This window comes from Megascapheus bottae, chromosome 14, assembly GCF_031878675.1.
Source record: "Megascapheus bottae isolate mThoBot1 chromosome 14, mThoBot2.hap1, whole genome shotgun sequence".
Lineage (NCBI taxonomy): Eukaryota > Metazoa > Chordata > Mammalia > Rodentia > Geomyidae > Megascapheus > Megascapheus bottae.
In genome coordinates this window covers 9,537,920-9,560,738 of record NC_143522.1, presented here as the reverse complement: position 1 = coordinate 9,560,738, position 22,819 = coordinate 9,537,920, and the positions used below count along the sequence as shown (strand labels likewise).

Genomic DNA, 22,819 nt, shown 5'->3' with positions numbered 1-22,819 from the left:
TATAAAAATTTTGTATGATATTGATTTCTATGTGAAATGTTGGTATAGCACTAAAATTCTTAAAGATTACTGGACTTAACATTATCCTGTTCATACAGGAAACTGGGATGTACTAAACTGGAATGACTAAGCCAAGATTATTTAATAACATCTTAATAATGTGTAACGGAGATCACACATGCCTAATTTACCACACACATTACATACCATATTACCAATTCCATTTTCAAATACAAAAGTGTCAATAAAAAGTAAGTCAAGTTCAGCACAGTGACTCAAACCTATAACCCTACTGATATGGAAGACAGAGATTGAAGTACCATGGCTCAAGTTAACACTCCATATTTCAACAAATGGTTGGCACACCTGTCATCTTAGGGAAGTACTAACAAGAGCTCTAAAATCTAGGCCAACATAAAGTGAGGCATAAATCCAGGCATAAAGTAAGATCCTATCTCAAGAAGTAACCAACCTGAAAAGGAATGATGAAATGACTCAACTGGTAGAGTGTTCACTTGTATAGCAAGTCTAAGACCCTAAGTTCAAATCCAAGCTTGTTAAAATAAAAATAAAAATAAAGTCCTATCCTAATTCATTACATTCTATACTAAGTAAAAATGACAGATTATAATAAAGTAGACAGAAAGGAAACAAACGACTTTTTTGTTAATTCTGGGGCTTGAACTCTGGGCTAGATATTGTCCCTGAGCTCTTCAGCTCAAGGCTAACGTGCTATACTTGAGCCACAGCATCACTTCCAGTTTTCTTTTTTAATTTAAATTTTTTTTTACTTATTTTTTTTTCACTTCCAGTTTTCTAGGGTTAATTGGAGATAAGAGTTTCACAGACTTTCATGCAGGGCTATAGCTTTGAACCTTGATCTTCAGATCTCAGCCTCCTAAGTAGCTAGGATTAAAGGCATGAGCCACTGGTGCCTGGCTTGACATTATTATTTAATGTTACATGTAAATACCATCTCCAAAGATAAAATAGCAGTTAGCACTCAACTGTCTATACTAGCTACCACTACAAAGTCAAGAGAAAAAAGTGAAAAGATTATGAATACTTAAGCAGACCTCTAAAACGTCAGAAACACTAAAACATAATGATTTGTAAAGGAAAAAGGAAAAAATCCTTTCTTAAAAACACTAAAACACTCTCTTGGAGGTGACTGCCTGAAAAGAAGGATAGAGGTCGCATGGTATCCTTAATATGTGGCTATTAAATCCAAAGAGTACAAGAGCGAGGACTCAATATCTGCATACCCAATGCTATGGACATGGTAATGGAAATATAAACATAACTACATAACATAAAAACCTATGACTCTATAGACATGTTTTATCTCATAAATTAATATGTTTCTATGACATACAACCCTTAGCCTAATTGTGATTAAGTTCTAAATACTAAGTCCCAGTGATTGTAAATAGAGATTTCCTCCTTGAACACTTGTATGTTAAGCTTGTCATTTAAAATATGATGTAAAAATCAACGTTAATAAATTCTTTAAAAAAAAGTTATAACATTAAAATAGAAGAGCTTACCCATAGCATGGAGACACATTTCTACTCCTATTGAATTGTGTAAAAAATATATGGATTCTAGAAAAGTGTTAAGGAGATTTAAAGTTCCATTGTTTTTTTCTCAATGAAAATATTTTACTTTGGCAGGGGGTTTGACCTAGTGGTTAAAGTGCTTGCCTAGCATGCACGAAGACCCGGGTTCGATTCCTTGGTACCACATACATAGAAAAAAGCCAGAAGTGGTGCTGTGGCTCAAGTGGTAGAGCCCTAGCCTTGAGAAAATCCAGGGACAGTGCTCAGGCCCTAAGCCCAAGCCCAGGACTGGCAAAAAAAAAAAGAAAATATTTTACTTAAAAAAATAAATAAATAAAACCCATAATAATGATTCCTAACAGATTAAAAGACAATACTGTCTGGTGGAAAAAAAAAAAAACACTAAACACTGAAAAGACTGAAAGCAGTATAAATTTTTTTCTCAAAATGAACATTTAAGTGGCTGTTACAAATTGAGAACCAGGATCAGAAACAATTTGTATTTCCACTCAAATAAAAAAGAGTCACCATTTATTTTATGCTTTGTGGCTTAGATGTGTAAGCCCTGTGTATGATTGCCCAGGAGGTTTCCAGGGGACAGAAGACAACTGTGCTCTAACACTTTCAGTCTCCAAAAGGAGGTAACAAGTGCACAAGTATATACTCGGCTGCAATATAAATGCATTTAAACTTGTTTCTCTCTTTACTTGCATTAGTTGTGGACTCTCAGCTGATTCCAGGGCAGGTAATATTAGCATCAGACATATCATCTTATTATCAATCTATAATTATGAAGCAGTAATACAAGAAAAAGGTAAATGGTAACTACCTTTATAGGATTTCAATGGTTCCTTTTTTAAAAAAAAAAATATTTTTTAAACCTAGAAACCTATTAGCTTACCTAGCCTTTTATGCCAAAAGAGCAAATCAAGTGGTATTTACTATCTGCTTCTTATTTTATTAAGCTAGCCATAAATACTGGTTTTTAAAGAAAAGTTTTCTAGAGACACCCAGAACTCTGGTAATAAACAGCAACTCATGGAAAAATAAATTCTTTGGAAGAAGAAATAATTTACAGGATAAAACTTCACTGTTATGTTTAAATATCATTTCGTATTATTGATCCTAGTTCTAAAATATAACATATATTTTTAATCTTTCTTGAAGGTAACAACTTAGTATTAGTTGTATTTAGGAACAAACAATAAAGTTCTAGTATTGCCAAAATATCACTTTTCCTTAAGATATACAATATTATTGTGAATGTTATCTTCAAGTAACCACTGATACAATCAAGCACATGAACAGCCCTGGGTACTAAAAGCTGATCTGTTTATGATCACATGAAAGTTTATCTACAGATAACATTGCTAATGAAAGCTAGTTTTCCTTCTTTTCTAGGGCACAACCAACAGTGGACAGTAGAGATCAGAGGTAGCAGAGCAGCTGGTAAATTACTGGTGGACAAACAAAGATACTCATTAAATAAGTATAAAGGTCACAACACTGGAAGCACAAGATAAAGACTTGCAACCTCATCAGACTTGTCCACATTTTTTATATCAGATTTTAAAATTTCAAAGACTCTAAAGTTAAAACAGGCAAGGTATGTGTTTCTAATCTTAGAAAGTAGTTAGCTTCTTGAAATTTTTGAGATTTACTTAGCATGTAGTAGTAGTCAAACCTTTTTAATCATAACTCAGTGATCTGTAACTTACAGGTTAAAAGAATGGCAAGGTACCAGTACCTTATACTTAATATCCTAGCAAATTAGGAGGCTGAGATCTGAGATCTAAGAATCACAGTGTGAAGTTACCCTGGGCAGGAAAAAAAAAAATGTAAGACTCTTATCTCCAAGTAACTACCAGAAACAAAAAGGTATAAATGGAGGTGTGGCTAAAGTAGAGCACTAGCCCTGAACAAAAAATCTCAAGAACAGCATCAGCTGTTGAGTTCAAGCCCCAGGACCAGTGTGTATGCGTCCACGTTACAAGAATGGAAAAGTGATTTGTAATTAAGACCAAGCCTATGGGGAAAATTTGTAACTTATTTCTTAAAATGCTCATTATTAATTCGAAACACTTTTTTCACTTTGGGGAATTCCTATTATTCTTAATGCTCTTAAGAGAAAAATTTTAGTAGGACTTTAAAAAAAATCTTTAAAATGTCTTTATAACTTATAAGATAGAAGATCTCTAAAGCATAACTCTCAAAGCACAAACAATAAAAGGACTAATGAATTGAAAGTAAGAACTTATGAGAAACTACAAATTAAAAGAAAAGTATATATGTACAAGTATGTATGTAAATAAGATACGTAAAGAACTCCATCAAAACCAACAACAAAAAGGAAACAAACCAGAAAAAGACATAAGACAAAAACCTATTTTTATTTATTAGCAAGAAAAGGAAATTTAAAATGACCCACAAATACAACACAAAACACATCTGACTTTACTAGTGTTAATACAATTTGAAACCACAACAATGTACCATCTTAGAACAGGCTCATGCCTGTAATCCTAGCTACTCAGGAAGCTGAGATCCGAGGAAGCCAGCCTGGGCAAGAAGACTGTGAGATTCTTAACTCCAATTAATAACCAAAAAGAAGAGGAGCTGTGGTTCAAGTGGTGGAGTGTTACACATGAGCAAAAAGAAGATCTCGGGAATAGTGCTCAGACCCTGAGTTTTTGTTTGTTTGGTTGGGTTTTTTTGTTTTGTTTTGTTTTGTTTTTGCCAGTCCTGGGTTTGAGCTCAGAGCCTGAGCACTAAGCCTCTTCTTACACATGGGGAAGATAATATTCCAAGGTCCTTAATAACAAATAATAGTGGTTATCAAGTATAATGCACATTTTTCTAGGTGACTTAGCCCTCACAATCACCTCATGATATCGACTCTATTACTCTCTTTTATAGATAAGAGAAGCTCATGCACAAAGAGGTTAAGAACCTTGATTTCAAGCTAAGTTATTAAGGGTATCATTTTCTATTAAAATAATAATTACACACTATGGGATTCAATGTGATGTCTTGGTGTTTTTTGTTTTGGTTTTTTTTTTGTTTTTGCCTGTCGTGGGGCTTAGACTCAGGGCCTGAGCACTGTCCTTGAACTTTTCTCAAGACTAGAGCTCTACCACTTGAGCCACATCACCACTTCCAGCTTTTTTCTATGTATGTGGTACTAAGAAATCAAACCCAGGTCTTCATGCATGCTACGCAAGCACTCTCTACCAGCAGGCCAAACTCTAGGCCCTTCTTGTACATTTTTTTTTTTTTTTTTTTTTTGCCAGTCCTGGGCTTGAGCTCAGGGCCTGAGCACTGTCCTTGGACTTTCTCAAGGCTAGAGCTCTACCACTTGAGCCTCAGCACCACTTCCGGCTTTTTTTCTATATGTGGTACCAAGGAATCGAACCCGGGTCTTCATGCATGCTAGGCAAGCACTTTAACCACTAGGCCAAACTCCCGGCCCCTTCTTGTACATTTTTATAAGATGTACTGATCAACTCAAGATCCTTAGGGATCTATCACCTAAAACATTTTGTAATTTCTTTGTGACCAAAAAAAATTCAAAAATCTTCCCTAGCTACTTGGATTGTATGGCATAATTTATATAATAGAACACCATCACTAATCCGGTTTTATAGAGAAATAAACTATTTTTTAAGTCCCAAGAACAAATATTTCACAATTTACAAATATTCTATTGTGACTATTCAACCTTGTAAGATAAAAAGTAGCTACAAATATGTGAACAAATGAGCATATACAATGTCTTTATGGACAATGAAATTAGAGTTTATAAATTTCATGTCACAAAATGTCATTCTTGATTTTTTTTCAATCAGTAGTAAATGTAAAAAAAAAATCATAGTTACATGGAACAGTCTGCTGATTCCTACTCTAAATGAAAATTTATTTTCTTAGCTGGGAGTCAGAGATTCACACTTAAAATCCTAACTACTTGAGAGGCTAACACTAAAGAGTCACAATTGAAGGTCTGGGCAGAAAAAGAAAAAAAAAATCACAAGACTTCTCTGTAAACCATAATAAAATGGTATATGCCTGTCATCCCAAGCCATGTGGGAAGCTGAGCTTGGAAGGACCATCATAATAGGCTAATGAAGGCAGAAAAGTCCTTAAGATTTCATGTCTACAATGGGAAGACGAAATGGCTCACTGTGGTGACAAGAAGCCTAAAAACAGATGAATGTTGGGGATAAGCCAGACCCTATCCTAAAAATAAGCCCTGAAAATTAGGGCTGAAGGCATCTCAGCTGTATCATGTCAGCCTAACTAAGCTCTGCCCTGAGTTCAAACCTCCGGAAACACACACATACATATACATACATTCATAAACAACCTTCTCTAAGCAAGAACCCAAATAAAAAATCAACATCAAACACTTTTCCCTCATATCTCATATATACCATGTACAGTTCTATAACCTCCAACTCTGAATGAAGTACCTATCAGCAGAGAGGCCAGAAATTATTCTTTATATATACCCCTGAAATCAGGTTCAATCAATAATGTTGCTTAACAGAAAAATTGTGCTTTTTTTTTCAAACAAATTTTAATGAATTTTTAAAGTAGTTCTAATGTTATTTGGTACAAGTATATAACATACCTACTTTTTTTTTTTTGGCAGTCCTAGGCCTTGAACTCAGAGCCTGAGCACTGTCCTTGGGCTTTCCAATTCTACCACCTGAGCAATAGCATCACTTCCAGCTTTTTTTTTCTATGTATGTGGTACTGAGGAATCGAACCTGGGTCTTTGTGCATGGTAGGCAAGCACTCTTCTGGCCCCAGCATACCTACTTTTTATTACAAGAAGCTACAATGCTGAATACTACCTCTACTTTTGATGTCTTCCCTTTAGAAAAAAGATGAATCAGTGTGCACCAGAAAACATTGGTTTTGTATTATTGGGGAAATTTAGCTTCACAGAATCACTGAAAAATTATTAAAATCTCAATGGTCTTATATCACTATCTGATAGCTTTATAATGTGTTAGAAACAATTTAATCATTTTAAAACAGATAGAGAAGCTGGGTGCAGTGGCTCATGCCTGTAATCCTAGCTACTCAGGAAGCTGAGATCTGAGGATCTTGGTTTAAGAACAGCCCTGGCACTAAAGACCTGCACTAAAGACTGTGAGACCCTTATCTCCAATTAATCACTAGAAAACCGGAAGTGGTAGTAGTGTTGTGGATCAAGGAGTAGGGTGGTAGCCTTGAGCTGAAGAGCTCAGGGATAATGCCCAGGCCCAGGGATAGGGCAGTAGCCTTGAGCTGAAGAGCTCAGGGGCAGTAACCCAGGCTCACAGTCCAAGCCCCACTACCAAAAACAACAACAACAACAAAAATCCTTTATGGATCAGTTCAAATAAATGAGTAAATTGTTAAAACTGAATTTCCAAATGGTAAAAGGACCAGAATCTCTCATAAAGTCAATTTAAACAGCTTGACCTTTTCTTTATGCTATTGTTTTTTCCCTTTTTAAAACTTTTTATTATAAAGGTGATGTACAGAGGAGTTACAGTTACGTAAGTCAGGTAATGAGTGTATTTCTTTTTGAACAGTGTTGTTTTTTTTTATCGATTCTACTAAAACCATTTTTCAAGATGCAGAGAAAGTAAAATTATCCATTCACTAACAAGTTCTTCTGTTAGCATGACTACAATTATAAAAAATGGCACCTATATGATCATGTTATTTACCTCACAAAATGCAGTTCAGAATGTATTCAATGAGATCTCATCTTTTAGGAAAATACAATATAAAATAATATTTGCTTATATATAAAAGAATAACTAAATCTAAGAGCCAGTAATTGTATAGAGATTTCCTTCTTGAATACTTGTTTGTTAAACATATCATTTGAAATATGATGTAAAAACTCAATGTTAGTAAATTCTTTAATAAAAAAGAATAACTATACTTCTACAGACACAGTATGTAATATAAAGTAGTAGCTCAAATTTAAGACTTACAAGTTATAAAATTAGTCTAGGTATCAAGAAAATGTGGCACATTCACAATGCAGTATTATCTAGCCATAATAAAAACCAAAATTATGTCATTTGCAGGTAAGAAAATGAATCCAACTTAAGCAAAATAAGTCAGACTCAGACAAATATTGAGTATTTTCTCTTATATATGGAATAGACTTTTTTATGACTATCTGGGAAGAGGAAGAGGATTAGCAGAGGACAGAACAGAGATAAGGTAGGGCCACAAGGGACATGATCAATGTCATATACCTGTATACAAATGGCATCACAAAGACAGATATTTTGTACAGTTTAATAGGTGCTAATAAAAATTTAAAAATTTTTCAAGAAAGCTTATAGAAGCCATAACAAAATTAAGGCTTAAAACCAAAATAATGTAATTCACTAACAAAATATTGTCACAAAAAAAATCCAAACTGAAGATCAAGAAAAATATTTTAAATAAAAAATCAATACACATAAAACTAATAATCAAAACTTAACTATATTATTTTATGTTTCACTAAAATTCAATGGAATAAATTACAAGCTGAAATCCTATCACAAAATGAAGATCAATAAGATTTAGAAATTAAAGGACAGCAATGCATTAGCTCTCCTAAGAATGTCACCAGGACAACCCATGTGTCATTCCTATCCCATTTGTCCTGCACTCATCCAATTTGTTTGAGACATGATTAGGGTAGTGCACCCTATATAATCAATTTATTTCTCCATTTAAAAGGAAATGCTAAAACTAGAAAATAAGTCCACAATAGATTTAGGGTGAAGTAAATGTGAAAGATGCTTAGCATATATACACACAAAAAAGGGAACACTGGACAGCTTACCGTCTCCATTTCCTTTTTTCCATTAAGACAACTCAAACAAATTCAAGAAATTAGAACTTCACTCAACGAATGTCTACTGAACACCTATATCATCTCAGATACTTCTAGGAATGACAATATAGCATTGAACCACAACTACTCTCTCCTGAACTAATTCAGTGTCTTACAAAGTGCCAGGTGCTTCAAATGGATTGGCTCCCAAAAGTTCTTTGGAGAGTCATTATTATTTTTATTTTACAGATGAAAAAATTGAGGCTACAAAGGCATTCGCCCACAATTAGTTAAGTGCCAGAAATAGGACTATAAAAGCAATCTGTCTCTAGAGCCTGAATTTTTAACCACCACTAAATGATCTAGTCCAAAGGAAGATTCTCACACTTAGTATTGACACTGTAAAGGAACCTTTGTACACCTTTTTCCCCAGCCATTTCATCCTTGAAAGTGTTAATACCACATTTACTTTGATCTGTACTATAGTAATGTGTTTATGTATGTATATGAAATGTATGTATACATATAATAAATATATATACATTTATATATGTATATTACATATGTACCAAAACAGAGTAAAAGTCAGGTGCTAGTGGCTAATGCCCAGAATCCTAGCTACTAGCCAGCCCTGGCAGAACAGTCTAAGAGACTCATCTCCAAATAACCACAAAAGCCAGAAGTAGAGCTGTGGCTCAAATGGAAGACTGACAGCCTTGACTGAAAAAGATAAGAGAAGCACCCAGGAGCTGAGTTCAAGGCCAAGAACCAGAGCATGTGCGTACATGCACATGCACACATAGGCACACACTTTTGTTTTTTTTTCTTGTAGGTCATGGGGCTTGAACTCTGGGCCTGGGTGCTGTCCCTGAGCTCTTCAGCTCAAGACTACCCCCTGAGCCACAGCACCACTTTTTTTTCCCCATATACTCCCAAGAACTAATTTTTGGCACCGTGATAGTCATAGAGCTCCCATGAAGAATGCATGTTCTAGGGCAGTTTCTCAATCCTCCAATGTGGGGCACTGGTCTAAGTACTGTACAATGACATTGTACAGTAGAAGACAAAAATAATGCAAACTCAAACTTACGTGAAAATCTCCCCAAAAAAGGTTTTCTATCTCTTGGGGCATGCAGCTAGGCTCTTTGATTCATGTATTTCTAAGGACTATACTTTCAGATTTTGTTTACATAAACTGGAATGGACAATATATAAGCAGACTGCAAATGTATAGCCTCTAGTTGGAACAAAGAAGGTGTGAGAGCATCAGCAATGATGAGGAGATAGCATCTGATACAAACACTACAGGATAAGAAATGCACATTAGACCAGTAAGTGAAAGGACATTAAAGTTTAATAAAATTCATTTATAATGTATCCCACAGAATAAGCTAACCCCTGCCCCAAGTGGTCAGTGAGACAAATCCTCTCACTGTAAGTATATGTGAAAACCATAACTAAATCCCTAGGAGAACCTTTATAAATGGACTTTCACTATACTCACCTTAATACTCACCATAACTAAATCCCTAGGAGAACCTTTATAAATGGACTTTCACTATATTCACCTAATACTAGTAAAGGAAGACAGCCAGAATTAAGGATATAATTAGACGATGATGGAAAGGATAGTTCAGAGAAGTCCAGATTCAGAACACATACTGAAAATGATCAGAGGACATTATGTTCATCTCAAATCAATCACAGGTAGGCTTACAAGAGCTGATTAATCAGAAACATCTTGTATTACTATGTGGTGGAAGAAGACAAAAGATGAATATGGAGGTGTTCCTGAGATCAAAGATAACAAATTACAGAAGCAGCTTGTGTCATCCTGATTTAACTCTTAACTCCAAAGAGCCTGTTTCCTCATCTGTAAGGTGGGAATGACAATATCTTCATTTCACAAAGCCATAGTAAGGATTAAATGAGAAAACTTTGAAGTACATGTTACATGGATATATAACACAATAAATGTGATGTTTTCAACATCGAACCCATACAATGACAAGGCTAACAAGATAAAAAGAAACAGAAAGGGCTGGGAGCGTGGCCTAGTTATAGAGTGCTTGCCTAGCATGCATGGAGCCCTGGGTTTGATTCCTCAGTACCACATATACGGGGCGGGGAGGGAAGGGGGGGCGGGGGGGAAAGGGGGGGGCGCCGGGGCCAGAAGTGATGCTGTGCTCCAGTGCTTGCCTTGCAAAAGCCTAGGACAGTGCTCAGGCCTTTGAGTTCAAGCCCTGGGACTGTCTACAAGGGGGTGGGGAGGGAACAGAATGACCTTTTGAGCACATATTGTTCAGAACACTAAAGATGAGCTACAAAAAAAGATGAAGTAAAGCTGGATTACAGGTGGCCCACACCTGTAATCCTAGCAACTCAGGAGGGTAAGACCTGAGGATCTCGGTTCAAAGCTGGGCACAAAAGGACCTGAGTCTCTTATCTCCAATTAACTTCTAGAAAACAGAAGTGGGGCTATGATTCAAGGGGTAGAGTGGTAGCCTTGAGCTGAAGAGCTCAGAGACAATGCCCAGGTCCAGAGGTAGGGTGGTAGGGACAGCATCCAGGCCCAGAATTCAAGCCCCACAACCAACAACAATACCAACACACACACACACACACACACACACACACACACACACACACACACACACAAAACACTTTTCTTATATTCAGGAAATTGCTTATTAGAAACATGATGAAAGAAACATTTATATTATTATACTACATCTTAATGAGAATGTAAGATTACCAGTGCCTGTTTCAAGGATCATTTTTTTCCTTTTAAACTATAACAAGGATCACTTTTACTTTACATTTCTATGAACAGTTCATATGCTTTATCCATTTTCCTATTAGTTTGTTTCTTACAGACAATTAGTAACTTTTACATATTAAGGAGATTATTAGTCCTTTTTGATAGCATCATAAACATGAGTTTTGGGGGTTTATCATAATTGTAATTTGTCTACACTAATATTAGAAACTAAAAATCTAAGGCTAACCTAAGAAAACCACATAGAGTTAGAAAAGTTTTTTAATTTTTTTATTTCACAAAAAATTTATTTTTTTTCTGATGAACATTTAAAACTTGAATAAATGAAGTCACACGCTGGTGGCTCACACTTACAATCCTAGGCACTCAAGAGTCTAAGATCTAAGGATTGCAGTTCAAAGCCAGCCTAAGCAGGAAAGATTATAATATTTTTATCTCCAGTTAAAACACCAGAAAATAGGAAATGGTGCTGTGGCTCCAAGTGCTAGATCACTACCCTTCAGGGAAAAAGTTCAGGGACAACGCCCAGGCCTTGAGTTCAAGCCCCATTACCGACACCCTATCCCCCAAATAAAAGACTGGAAAGATCACCTTAACTCAAGAGTGTATGGACATACATATACATACACACACATACACACATACACACATACACACACACACACACACACATACATCAAAGTCCCCCAAAAGTAATCTATAAATGTAATACCAATTTAACAGTACCCCTAGAAAACTTAAAGAATAGTATGTAAAAATAGCCAGGAAATAAAAAATGACAGGGAATGCAAGGAAAAAAATATTCACCCATATAAAACTGTTCAGTTAAAAAAATGTAAGATTCAGGTAAGAACAAATGTACTAGTAGAACAGAAAATCTACAATATCTGAGATTATGAAAAAGTAGCACTTAACCACTGAGGGAACCATGGGACTGTTTTAATCAATTGGGTAAACTGTAATAACTGCCTTTCAAAACAATGTTTAAACTAGCCCTGATACACTGCCCATAGAAAGAAAAATCCTTAAATTGAGGATTTTATTACTAAATCTCCAAAATAACAACAAAACCCTGTTTATCATCTTGCCAAGTTGATTTGATTTGTTTCACAAGGGTCAGTGATATCTGTGGAAATGTTATCTAAAGTATGTTTGTGGCAAAAGTAAAATGCCACTGTGTGGTAATAATAACTACTCTATTTGAAGTTTACTTAACTGTTTAAATATCCCTTCTTCTGGGGCTGGGAGTTTGGCCTAGTGGTAGAATGCTTGCTTAGCATACACGAAGACCCAAGTTTGATTCCTCGGTACCACATACGTAGAAAAAAAGCCGGAAGTGGTGCTGAGGCTCAAGAGGTAGAGTTCTAGCCTTGAGAAAGTCCAAGGACAGTGCTCAGACCCTGAGCTCAAGCCCAGGACTGGTAAAGGAAAAAAAAAAAAAAAGAAAAGAAACACCCTTTCTTCTGTCAGATAGTATGAATAATAAACTTATGGGCATAAATCATAGTCTCAGAAGTTAAAAAACTCAGGGAAATTTTTAACATGTTGAACGTATTATAATAAAATATTTGACAACAGAACAAAACACTATGCCCCAAAACATAATTCTTTAATAAGCAATTTTTTCTCAGAACAAATATCCTGCACTCTGGTGGGAAAGCCATGGAAACATCCCAGCTCAAATAATACCATAAAGATCTCATCATAAGGCCCATCTCAGGGCCTCACATACAGTAAATCTTTTAAATGTATGGATTACGGTCTGCAAAAAGTATTTTAGGAAGTAACATTCTCCTTCTGATTCCTGAGCATTTTATGACATAAAAGAGATTGTCATATTTTTTCTCATATATTTTTACTGTAATTAATAGAAGGGTTACATGATATTTGCCAGATAGAAGGTGCATTAATTCACATATATTGATACCCTTAAGTCATATTCTACCTTGACATGGCTGTGTACTCATCTTGTCATCTCTAGTTTATAAATTGAGCAATACAACTTTATACAAGAAAAGACAGGTCTTCATCCTGCCACGATGAGATACTCTTCTTAATTTTCTAATTTTCATATGCAAAAACCTCAAAAAGCAGCCCAAAGTACAGGCTAACAATTCATAATTTTAAAATGTTGCCACGCAACAGTGGCTCACATCTGTAACTGTAACTTCTCAGAATGAGATCTGAGGATCATGGTTCAAAGCCAGCCTAAGCATTAAAGTCAGTGAGATTCTTATCTCCAATTAATCACATACACACACACACACACACAAAAAAAAAGCTAGAAGTGGTGCTGTAGCTCAGTTGATAGAGCACTAGCCATGAGCAAAAGGAGTTTAGGGATAGCACCCAGGAACTGAGTTCAGGACCCAGAGCCAGCAAAAAAAAAAAAAAAAAAAGTTCACAATACTTGCCTTTTCTGGTCATCTAAAACATTTATTGTAGGCATAAAACATCTAGGAAATATTTGAAAATTTTTATAAACTGAACAACCCTCAAAGACTAGAAGCCCAGAATGTTAGTGGAAAACAATAAGAAACTCATATTAAAGATAATGATCTAACACATATATTCTAGATTGGATGCTAAAGCAGGAAAAAGCAACTCAAGAAATCTACATAGCAGGGGCCGGGAGTTTGGCCTAGTGGTTAAAGTGCTTGCCTAGCATGCATGAAGACCCAGGTTCAATTCCTCGATACCACATACATAGAAAAAAGCCAGAAGTGGTGCTGAGGCTCAAGTGGTAGAGCTCTAGCCTTGAGAAAGTCCAAGGACAGTGCTCAGGCCCTGAGCTCAAGCCCAGGACTGGCAAAAAAAAAAAAAAACAAAAAAAAGAAATCTACATAGCAGCATGGTGGCTCATGCCTGTAATCCTAGCTACTCAAAAGGCTGAGATCTGAGGATTACTGTTCAAAGCCAGCCTGGGCCCTAAAGACCATGAGACTTATTTCCAATTAACCTCTAGAAATCGGGAAGTGGGGCTGAGACTCAAGGGGTAGGGCCGTAGCTTTGAGCTAAAGAGCTTAGGGACAGTACCCAGGCCTAGAGTTCAAGCCCCACAACCCACAAAAAGAGAGAGAGGAAAAATAAATATATAAAATGTAATTCCATTAACAGCATCATACCAAGGTTAGGTTAATTTTTTAATTTTGATAAGTATGTCAGGTTATATAACATTTTAATACAAGAGGAAGAAGCTGGGAGCCGAACATGGTGGCTCACGCCTAGCTATTCAGGTGGCTTGAGATCTTAGGATCAAGGTTCAAAGCCAGCACAGGCACTGAAGACTAACAAGAGACTCTTAGCTCCAATTAATCACTAGAAAATGGAAAGTGGGGCTATTGCTCAGAGGTAGGGCAGTAGCCTTGAGCTGAAGAGCTCAGGGACAGCACCCAGGCCCAGAGTTCAAGCCCCATGACCCACAAAAAAAAAAAAAAAAAAAAAAAAAAAAAAAGGAGGAAGCTGAGTATAGAGTATATGGAAACTACTACCTTTTTAACTTCCTGTCTAAATCTAAAATTACATCAAAATGTAAAGCTTTAAAAAGGATTAATGAGTGGTTGAAACCTGTTTAACTTATGTCTAGACAACACTCAAACAAGAAGTGAGGATGGCTAGAAAGAAAACAGGCAGCTATGTGATTCAAGCTTCCTGAATGTTTCCAGCAGTCAGTTCAGGGATCTACTTGGTTTATACAAAGTTTACAGAATGCACCCCCCGCCACCCCCCCCAAAATAAAAACTCTGAACTGGTTTACATTTCTATCAAAGATAATATCCAATCAGGATTTTTTGGAAGACAAGCAGAGGAACCACAGGGCTCAGAATCTGTTGCTTCTCACTTCACTGTGATTTGGTGCAGTTCATCTGCATAGTTTAAAACAAAACAAAACAACATTTAGTCTTATCTTATATGACTTATGAGCCTAGGTTTTGAGCTATTGTAATCCTCTGCTAGAAGAGTCCTAGATGTCTACTAATTATTACAAATGAGGGAAACCATTAAGCCTATGTTCTTTGGGTCTGGCTTATTTCACTTAATATGATTTTTTTCCAAACCCTTCCATTTCCTTACAAATGGGGTGAATCCTAGCTACTCAGAAAGCTGAGATCTGAGAATCAAGGTTCAACGTCAACCCAGGCACAAAAGGACCTGAGACTCTTATCTCCAATTAACCTCTAGAAAACAGAAAGTGGGGCTTAGCTCAAGGGTAGGGTGGTAGCCTGGAGTTGAAGAGCTCAGGGAAAATGTCCAGGCCCAGAGGTAGGGCAGTAGCCTTGAGCTGAAGAGCTCAGGGATAGCTCCCAGACCAAGTTCAAGCCTGATGACCCACAAAAGGGGGGTGGGGGGGTCATTCTGATGGCAGCACAGAATTCCACTGCGTATAAGAACCACAACTCCTGATATAATGTATATATGTTTATTTGAAATGGGAAAGGGAAGGGGAAGAAACTATGATTGGAAGAAGGTGGGGGAGGAAAATGGGGACAAAAACATGAGAAGGGGTATCAATGGGTGAGAAGTAATGCACCTACTACCTGGAAAATGTAACTGTAAGCCTCTATACATTACCCCAACAATAAAAAATAATAAACAACAACAACAACAACAAAAGATCTAAGGAATGTTTGTTGTATTCTCACTTTCCACACTGTTAATCTACACTGTTCTAGCGTTACTACTCAGGTGTCTAGGTGTTCTAGCACTATCACCAAATAGTTTTCACCTTCTCTAGCCATATTCACAGACAGAAAGCCATGATTTAACTCAGATGAAATATTAGAAAGAACAAATCAATTCCATCTCCAATTATCTGAGTACAAACACTAGAGGAAAAAAAATCAGATGGAAGTTGTTGGGTAAAAAGTTAGTGCAGTAAATACTTAAATTGGATTAAGAAAAATTTGAATTACAAGGTATTTTAGGAAAAGGTCATTAACAAACAAAATGTTACTGAAATACTTTTATTTAACATTCCAGTGAATAAGAAATTTACAACAATGACATTTTGGAAGGTGTTGAGTGGGGGTACTATGGATACAGAAGATGGCAATTTAAATTAGCACTACCGTCTGGAGGGCAATTTGGCATTTTTTACTATTTTCTTTTCAAAATAGTCTTTCCTTGACTCTGTTCCACTCTTGTCCTACATTATTATCTCCTTTGAGATTTTTAAAGTGCTACTGGACCTTGGAGTTCTTTCTGAGGCTATTTTAAGTTCTTCCTAGAAGACAGTATCTTTATGTTGCTAAATTCCAAGTAAATTTTATCCCATTTTTTTTTTTCTCTCAGGAACATTCTTTTTCAACATTCTAAACTTTGAGTTCCCTAATCTCAAAAGTATCTTCATGACAATTTAGCAACCCTTACCATCTCTCAGTAGTCAACTCATTTTTTCATTCATCAAGAGTAAGAAATAATTCCACCTCTGGGATATTTCTCAAAGCTGGATTATCCTCCATTACTCCTCTCTCTCTCTCCCCCTCCTTTTCCAAAGAAAACAGGCTAAACATCAGGATTATGACAGACCAGACTTTTATCTGCTCTTCCATCAATAAACACCGTTACCTCCTTCTAGGAAATTATGCAAACACTCAAAGATTTAACCATAAGAATATTCACCCTTGTTTTCTAAATAGCTAGCTGTAAACAACCAACATACCAGTGTCAGGAAAATGCTTTGATATATTGTAACATGTTATGGTATACATTAAAAACTGCAGTATAACACAAAGATACTTAAAAGGCCAGTTTTTCCCAGTTGGAGACATTCCAAATATACAATCAAGTAAAAATAGGAGGCATCAAAACACTACAAATTTAAAAGCCCATTTTTTTAAGTATAGAAATATATAAATTTGGGGCCAGGAGTTTGGCCTAGTGGTAGAGTGCTTGCCTAGCATGCACGAAGACCCGGGTTCGATTCCTTGGTACCACATACTTAGAAAAAGCCGGAAGTGGTGCTGAGGCTCAAGTTGTAGAGCTCTAGCCTTGAGAAAAATCCAAGGACAGTGCTCAGGCCCTGAGCTTAAGCCCAGGACTGGCAAAAAAAAAAGAAATATATAAATTTATAGGCCCGAATATATTTTGGTATCAAGTACACTTTGGCACTTAGTGTGTCTATGTACATGACAATCCTCTAATGATCACAGACTAACAGATGGGACTACAGGCTCTGTAATTTTCTTTTTAATTTATCCTCTTCCTCCCCACTAATGAAAATCAGAATAGGTCAGAAAAAAAAGTCCTACTACATTAAAAAATAATAATAATAAAGAAAACTCTAGTGAGCAAATGAAATAGTATTTAAAGACTACTAATAATGAAAAGATGAAGTACACAATCACATTAATTTACTATAAATTAAACAAGAAAAATGAGGAAGGAAATTACTTGATTCCATACTTACGTAACTATAACCCCTCTATCCACCATCTTTACAGTTACATTAAAAAAACAGAAAAGCATGATAGCTTTGGGATGGTCAACAGTTTCTCAATGCCTTTGAATTTCAGTAGTGGAATGTTTGCATAGCATGTAGAAAGCATTAGAAAGGATCCCAAGCATTAAAAAAAAAAGTCCAGGCCCTCATCCACAGAAGAATAGACAGAGCTCAGTAGCAAAGCACTTGCCTAGCAAGTGCAATGTGCTGTGTTCAATCCCCAGAGCCAAAAAAGAAAAAGAATGGACAGACTGCACTACATTCATACTAAGGTATATTACTTGAGAATAGAGAGGAACAAGCTAAGGATACCACAGATAAATCTTAATATCCTAATCACAGGCTAATATCCCAATGACAAGGCTTACACAAAGTATGTTACATGATTCCATTTATAAGAAGTTCTAGAATACGATACATTTATGATGGAAAATGAAGTAAAATGTGTATGGTGGTGCACACATGTAATCCCAAGCACTGAAGAAGAAGAAGAAAGAGTTTAATATTAGTATCCGATCTTGAAAAAAAAATCTTGCTAGGCACAGGAGATTCATGCCTGTAATCCTACCTATTCAACTGCCTGAAAAGGGAGAGTGATAAACCAATTTATGTCTTCTGTTTACAGAGGAAATGTTGCAAATAAGCAGGAAAAATCAAAGGTCTGTAAAGAGACTAAGATGCTATTGAAGACAATAGAAAAGTGGCCTGGAGTAGGAAGTGAAAAGAAGATCTGAGATTTTCTACAGTAGAAACTGTAAGAAATGCTCATAAGGTAGAATAAGGAGATTGTATGAGAAAGGAGAAACATGAAAGTGACATTAAAATGACAAAACTAAGTGACATTAACTGTTTTGTTTTGGGGTTAGTTGGGAATTCACAATGGCTTCATACATAACACCTCTGAGATGCCTAAAAGACAGCCAAAGATACGTTGAGTCATCTGAAAATTAAATCAGTGGCTAGAAATTAGGGTTATATATAAGTTCTTTAAATAAACCTAGAGAGTTCATAATATATAAGCCAATCAGATATGCTCCAGATCTAATTCAGAATGTACACTTTTTTAACACTGTCAAGTAATTCTAATGCCAACTAGAATTTGAGACTATCTTAAATAAATTACTTTGGGGCCTAGATGGTGGCCTAGTGATAGAGTGCTTGCCTAGCAGGCACGAAACCCTGGGTTAGATTCCTTGATACCACAAACACAGAAAATTCGGAAGTGGTGCTGTGGCTCAAGTGGCAAAGCGCTAGCCTTGAACAAAAAGTTTCCAAGGCCAGTGCCCAGGCCCTGAGTTCAAGCTCCTGAACTGTCAAAAAAAAAAAAATTGCTTTGTTTGTTGATTGGCAGGTGTTGAGAACTTAACTCAGGGCATTGTGCATAAGCACTCTACCTACCATGAGGATTTTAAATGTTCTAGATAGCTCTCTTAACAGGAGAAAACAATATGTTGGATAATGGCTTGACTCAAAATAAATACAAAGAGATTAGGTTTAATCTCCAGGTATACAATATTAGGGTGAAACATTCTAATTAGCAATTCTTTCAAATGACATTTACTGAGGGGGATAATTTCTCTATTTCATAAGTATTTTCTTGTAAAATATTCAAGAAATATCTCAAAATGAATAAGTGAAGGTTGGAAGGCAAAGTGTTTTGCAAAAAGGACACAATTTGTAACAAGGCCAAGATTCTAAAATTAAGATAACACCAATTCCAGTTTGCTTTCTACCCAACAAAAAAATACCACCCATACTCAAAAAGTTCACCTGTGACATCTTATACAAGATAGTTAATTACAACAATATAAAAAGGGGCAAGAACTAAAGACAAACCTTTAAAGAAGTCAAAAAGGGATCCGTTTCTATTTTCACTCAGAAGTTCTAGAAATGTAGAAGCTATAAATTCCACCTTTAAAAGTATAAACAAAAGCTCCTGATTGAAAGGAGGGAAAAAGTTTAAACCCTAGGCAAATAGTCTTAAGCCTCTTCCAATTCAAAGACTTCAAATGTTTACAAATCCTCTTTTGCAGAGATACCTCCCCTCATTCCAAGACTAGGATCCACCCTCATTACAAACTCAGGATCATACACCCTTTTATAAGAGTTCTAATGTTTGCAATTGTTTATATGTCCCCAGGCTAGACTTTTAAGTTGGTGGCAGAAGCTATGTTTTGTTCATTTCTAATCATTCACTTAACATCCAATTACTACATGCTTGGCAATGATCTAGGTTCTGAAAATATAGTAATGAGCCAAATGAAATCTCTATTCCATAGAACTTACATTCTATGAGATAATACAAACAGTAAGTACATATACACAAACTTATCTATGTACATATCCACTAGTGATAAGTGCTACCTTTTAAAAAAAGAATAAGAGGGCCATGAAGTGTGGTGAGAGTTCAGGAAGCTTCTATTTCACACAGAGTATCAGAGAAAGTCTCACACATTACCAGAAATCTGAAATAGGCAGAGCAAACTACACAGACACCTGGGTAGGAATCACAGAGGGAAGAAAAAGTGCAAAGGCCTTGGGAAGATTATTAAGCTCGTAAATGTGTGTATGGTGGAAAACTGGGGAAAAGGTAAGGACATAAGACACAAGAGAAGGCAGGCTCTGAAAGCAGTAAAGTGGCATGATCTGAAAGAACCATGCAGCCTTCTGCATGGAGAATAAAGAACAGAAGTCATGAACCTAGTCAGAATACTGAAAAAATCCAGAAGAGAAAAAATGATGGTTTAAAACAAGAGACTGTGATAATCATGCTGATAGCTGGATTCTAGTTAGAGGGTTCTGAACACAGAACCCTCAAATTTGCTAATGGACTGGATGTGAACAGAAAAAGAATCAAGGGGGGGGGGGGGGGTGTGTGTGTGTGTGTGTGTGTGTGTGTGTGTGTGTGTGTGTGTGTGTGTGTGTGTGTGTGTGTGTGTGTGTGTGTGTGTTGTTAGCTCCAGACTTAAACTCAGGGCTTGGACACTGTCCCTTAGCTTTTTGCTCAAGACTATTTCTCTACCACTTGAGCCACAGCTCCACTTCCAACTTCTTGGCAATTAATTGAAGATAAGAGTCTATGGACATTCATGCCTGGGCTAGCTTTGAAGCCTGATCCTCAGATCTCAGCCTCTTGAGGAGCTAGGATTACAAGAGTGAGCCACTAGTACCCAACTTCAAGAGGAGCTTTTAAAAGACTTGGGAAGATTGGCATTGCCATTAATTCAAACAAATCAGAGAAACAATTTCTCCTAGAACCCAACAGAAGTGTCCAGTACATAGCAGATACTCAAATATTTGAGAATTATTTGAGGACTGAATAAACACGCCCAAAGTGGAGCAACTAAACACAACATATTGTTTTCCCTTTGCTCTTATTTTCCATTAGTAATATTTGTTAATTACAGAAAGAGGCTTACACTATGATAACACAGTTAGTTGCAGGTACTAACACAAAACCTTCACTCTGGAACCCAGGGACTAATCCTAACATCTCAAGATTATTTTCGGTTTTCAATCTCTAACTCTTCTGTACAAGAGAATTCTGCTCTGCAAGTTGTGTGACAGCCTGAGGATTCGTACACCCAAAGTAATTAACCTGTTCGTTAATGATGTCATATTCCTGGAAGGTAGTGTGGTACAAACAGAACTCCCTATGCCAGAATTAATTGAAATTATAAAAGACTGAACAAGTCCTCTAACAAAAAGCCATCAGTAATTTTAATAGCTCTTTTTTAAGATCAAGCATTAAGTCCCCTCAAAGCAATTTCAATGAAAAATTAGAACCTACTAAAGAATGTGAAATTTATCACATTTTTCCCCCAAGCAGGCATACTTCCTGTCAATTAGTCACTGAGGGAAGAATTGGGTGTCCTCATCTATGGCCTTCTGGGGTTTTTCTAACCCACAACTCTTTAGCTCCGAAGATAAAATCAATAAAAGATGTTGTTTCTATCCTGTCTTCCGTCCCGGCTAGTTTAAAATGTTTGCATAAAGCTGTACCATTTCTCTCCACTCTAGTTTTCCTAAACGCGGCACTGCATAAACTCACAGGTCTTTAAAAAAAATGCGTTTCACTTTTCATGAAAACAGCTTTTATAAACACAGGCCCTTCGGAGAGGCTGGGCACCGCGGAGTAAGCAACAGGCAGAACTTCCCCTTTTTGCCTATCAGTCTAAGGCCTTGACCCAACCCAAACAAATCCGTGAAATGCCAGCCAGATTTCCCTGTACCCGCCTGCGCTCCCTTCCCCCCTCGCCCCTGCTCTGGTCTGGCGTGGAAACACCGGAGCCGCTGCCCACGGAGCTCAGCAGCCAGCAACAAACCACTGGGGATCAAAACAATGATTTCTTCCCCCCCGCCCCAGGCGTGACGGTGACGAGCCGCGTTCCCAAGCACCAGCCAGAAGTCAGGACGACCCCCGATGACACCCGGGTGGGGGTGTCCTCTCCAACTCCAGGGCTCCGCGCGCCCGGGGCGAAGCGCAGGACAGCCTCGGCCCCGCGGGACGAGGAGCGCCCCGGGGAAGGCAGCGCCCGAGGGCGCCCGGAGACCGGGGCGCCAATGCTGCCAGGGAGCCCGGGACGATCGGGTCGTCTCGGCTTCTCCCCGGGCTCGGGCTGAACCCCCCACCCCCCAAAATCCCACGAGCTGAGAGAGGCTGCCCCGAGCTGCAAGGGCCTGGGGAGGGGAGGAGGCAGCGGTTTTCCCGGGGAGGCACGGGCCGCAGGAGGAGGGGGAGCGGGGGCCGGGGGCCGGGGACCCGGGGACGGCGCTTCCCGCCCCCCCCCCCACACGCGCGCGCACACTCACCATGTAGAGGGTGAAGGGCAGGCCGAGCAGGAAGAGCCACAGGTAGAGGTGCAGCGCGTTCACGAAGGTGGCCTGGTGCGGGTCGTAGTACCAGCCGCCGCTGAGCGCGGCCCACACCCCCTGCCGGAGGATCTGCAGCGTCTGCGACCCCATCCCCACCCGGCGGCGCCGCCGCCGCCGCCGCCGCCCCCGCCGCCGTCCCCGGCCCGGCCCCAGCGCGGCCTCGTCGTCCGGAGCCGCCGCCGCCGCCGCTGCCGCCGCCGCCGCCCGGAGCCTAGCCCCCTCCCGAGCGCCGGGAGAGCGGGCTGGCGCCGCGGCGGTCGCTAGAGCTGCAGCAGGAGGAGGAGGAGGAGGAGGAGGAGGAGACCGAGAAGGAGGAGGAGGCGGTGAGC

At 38.0% G+C, this 22,819-nt stretch overlaps 1 protein-coding gene across 2 annotated transcripts in view; it reads right to left on the bottom strand.

Annotated features, from left to right (window-relative positions):
- The window catches only part of Pcnx1 (pecanex 1), a 143,847-nt gene extending 121,266 nt beyond the window's left edge, over window positions 1-22,581 (bottom strand). For both annotated transcript variants that reach the window (XM_090344398.1, XM_090344399.1), the window contains exon 1: window positions 22,428-22,581. In XM_090344398.1, coding sequence (XP_090200524.1) covers window positions 22,428-22,580 — 153 coding nt within the window. In that variant the 5' untranslated portion in view covers window position 22,581. The remainder of the gene's footprint in view (window positions 1-22,427) is intronic.
- Between the last annotated feature and the right edge of the window lie 238 nt (window positions 22,582-22,819).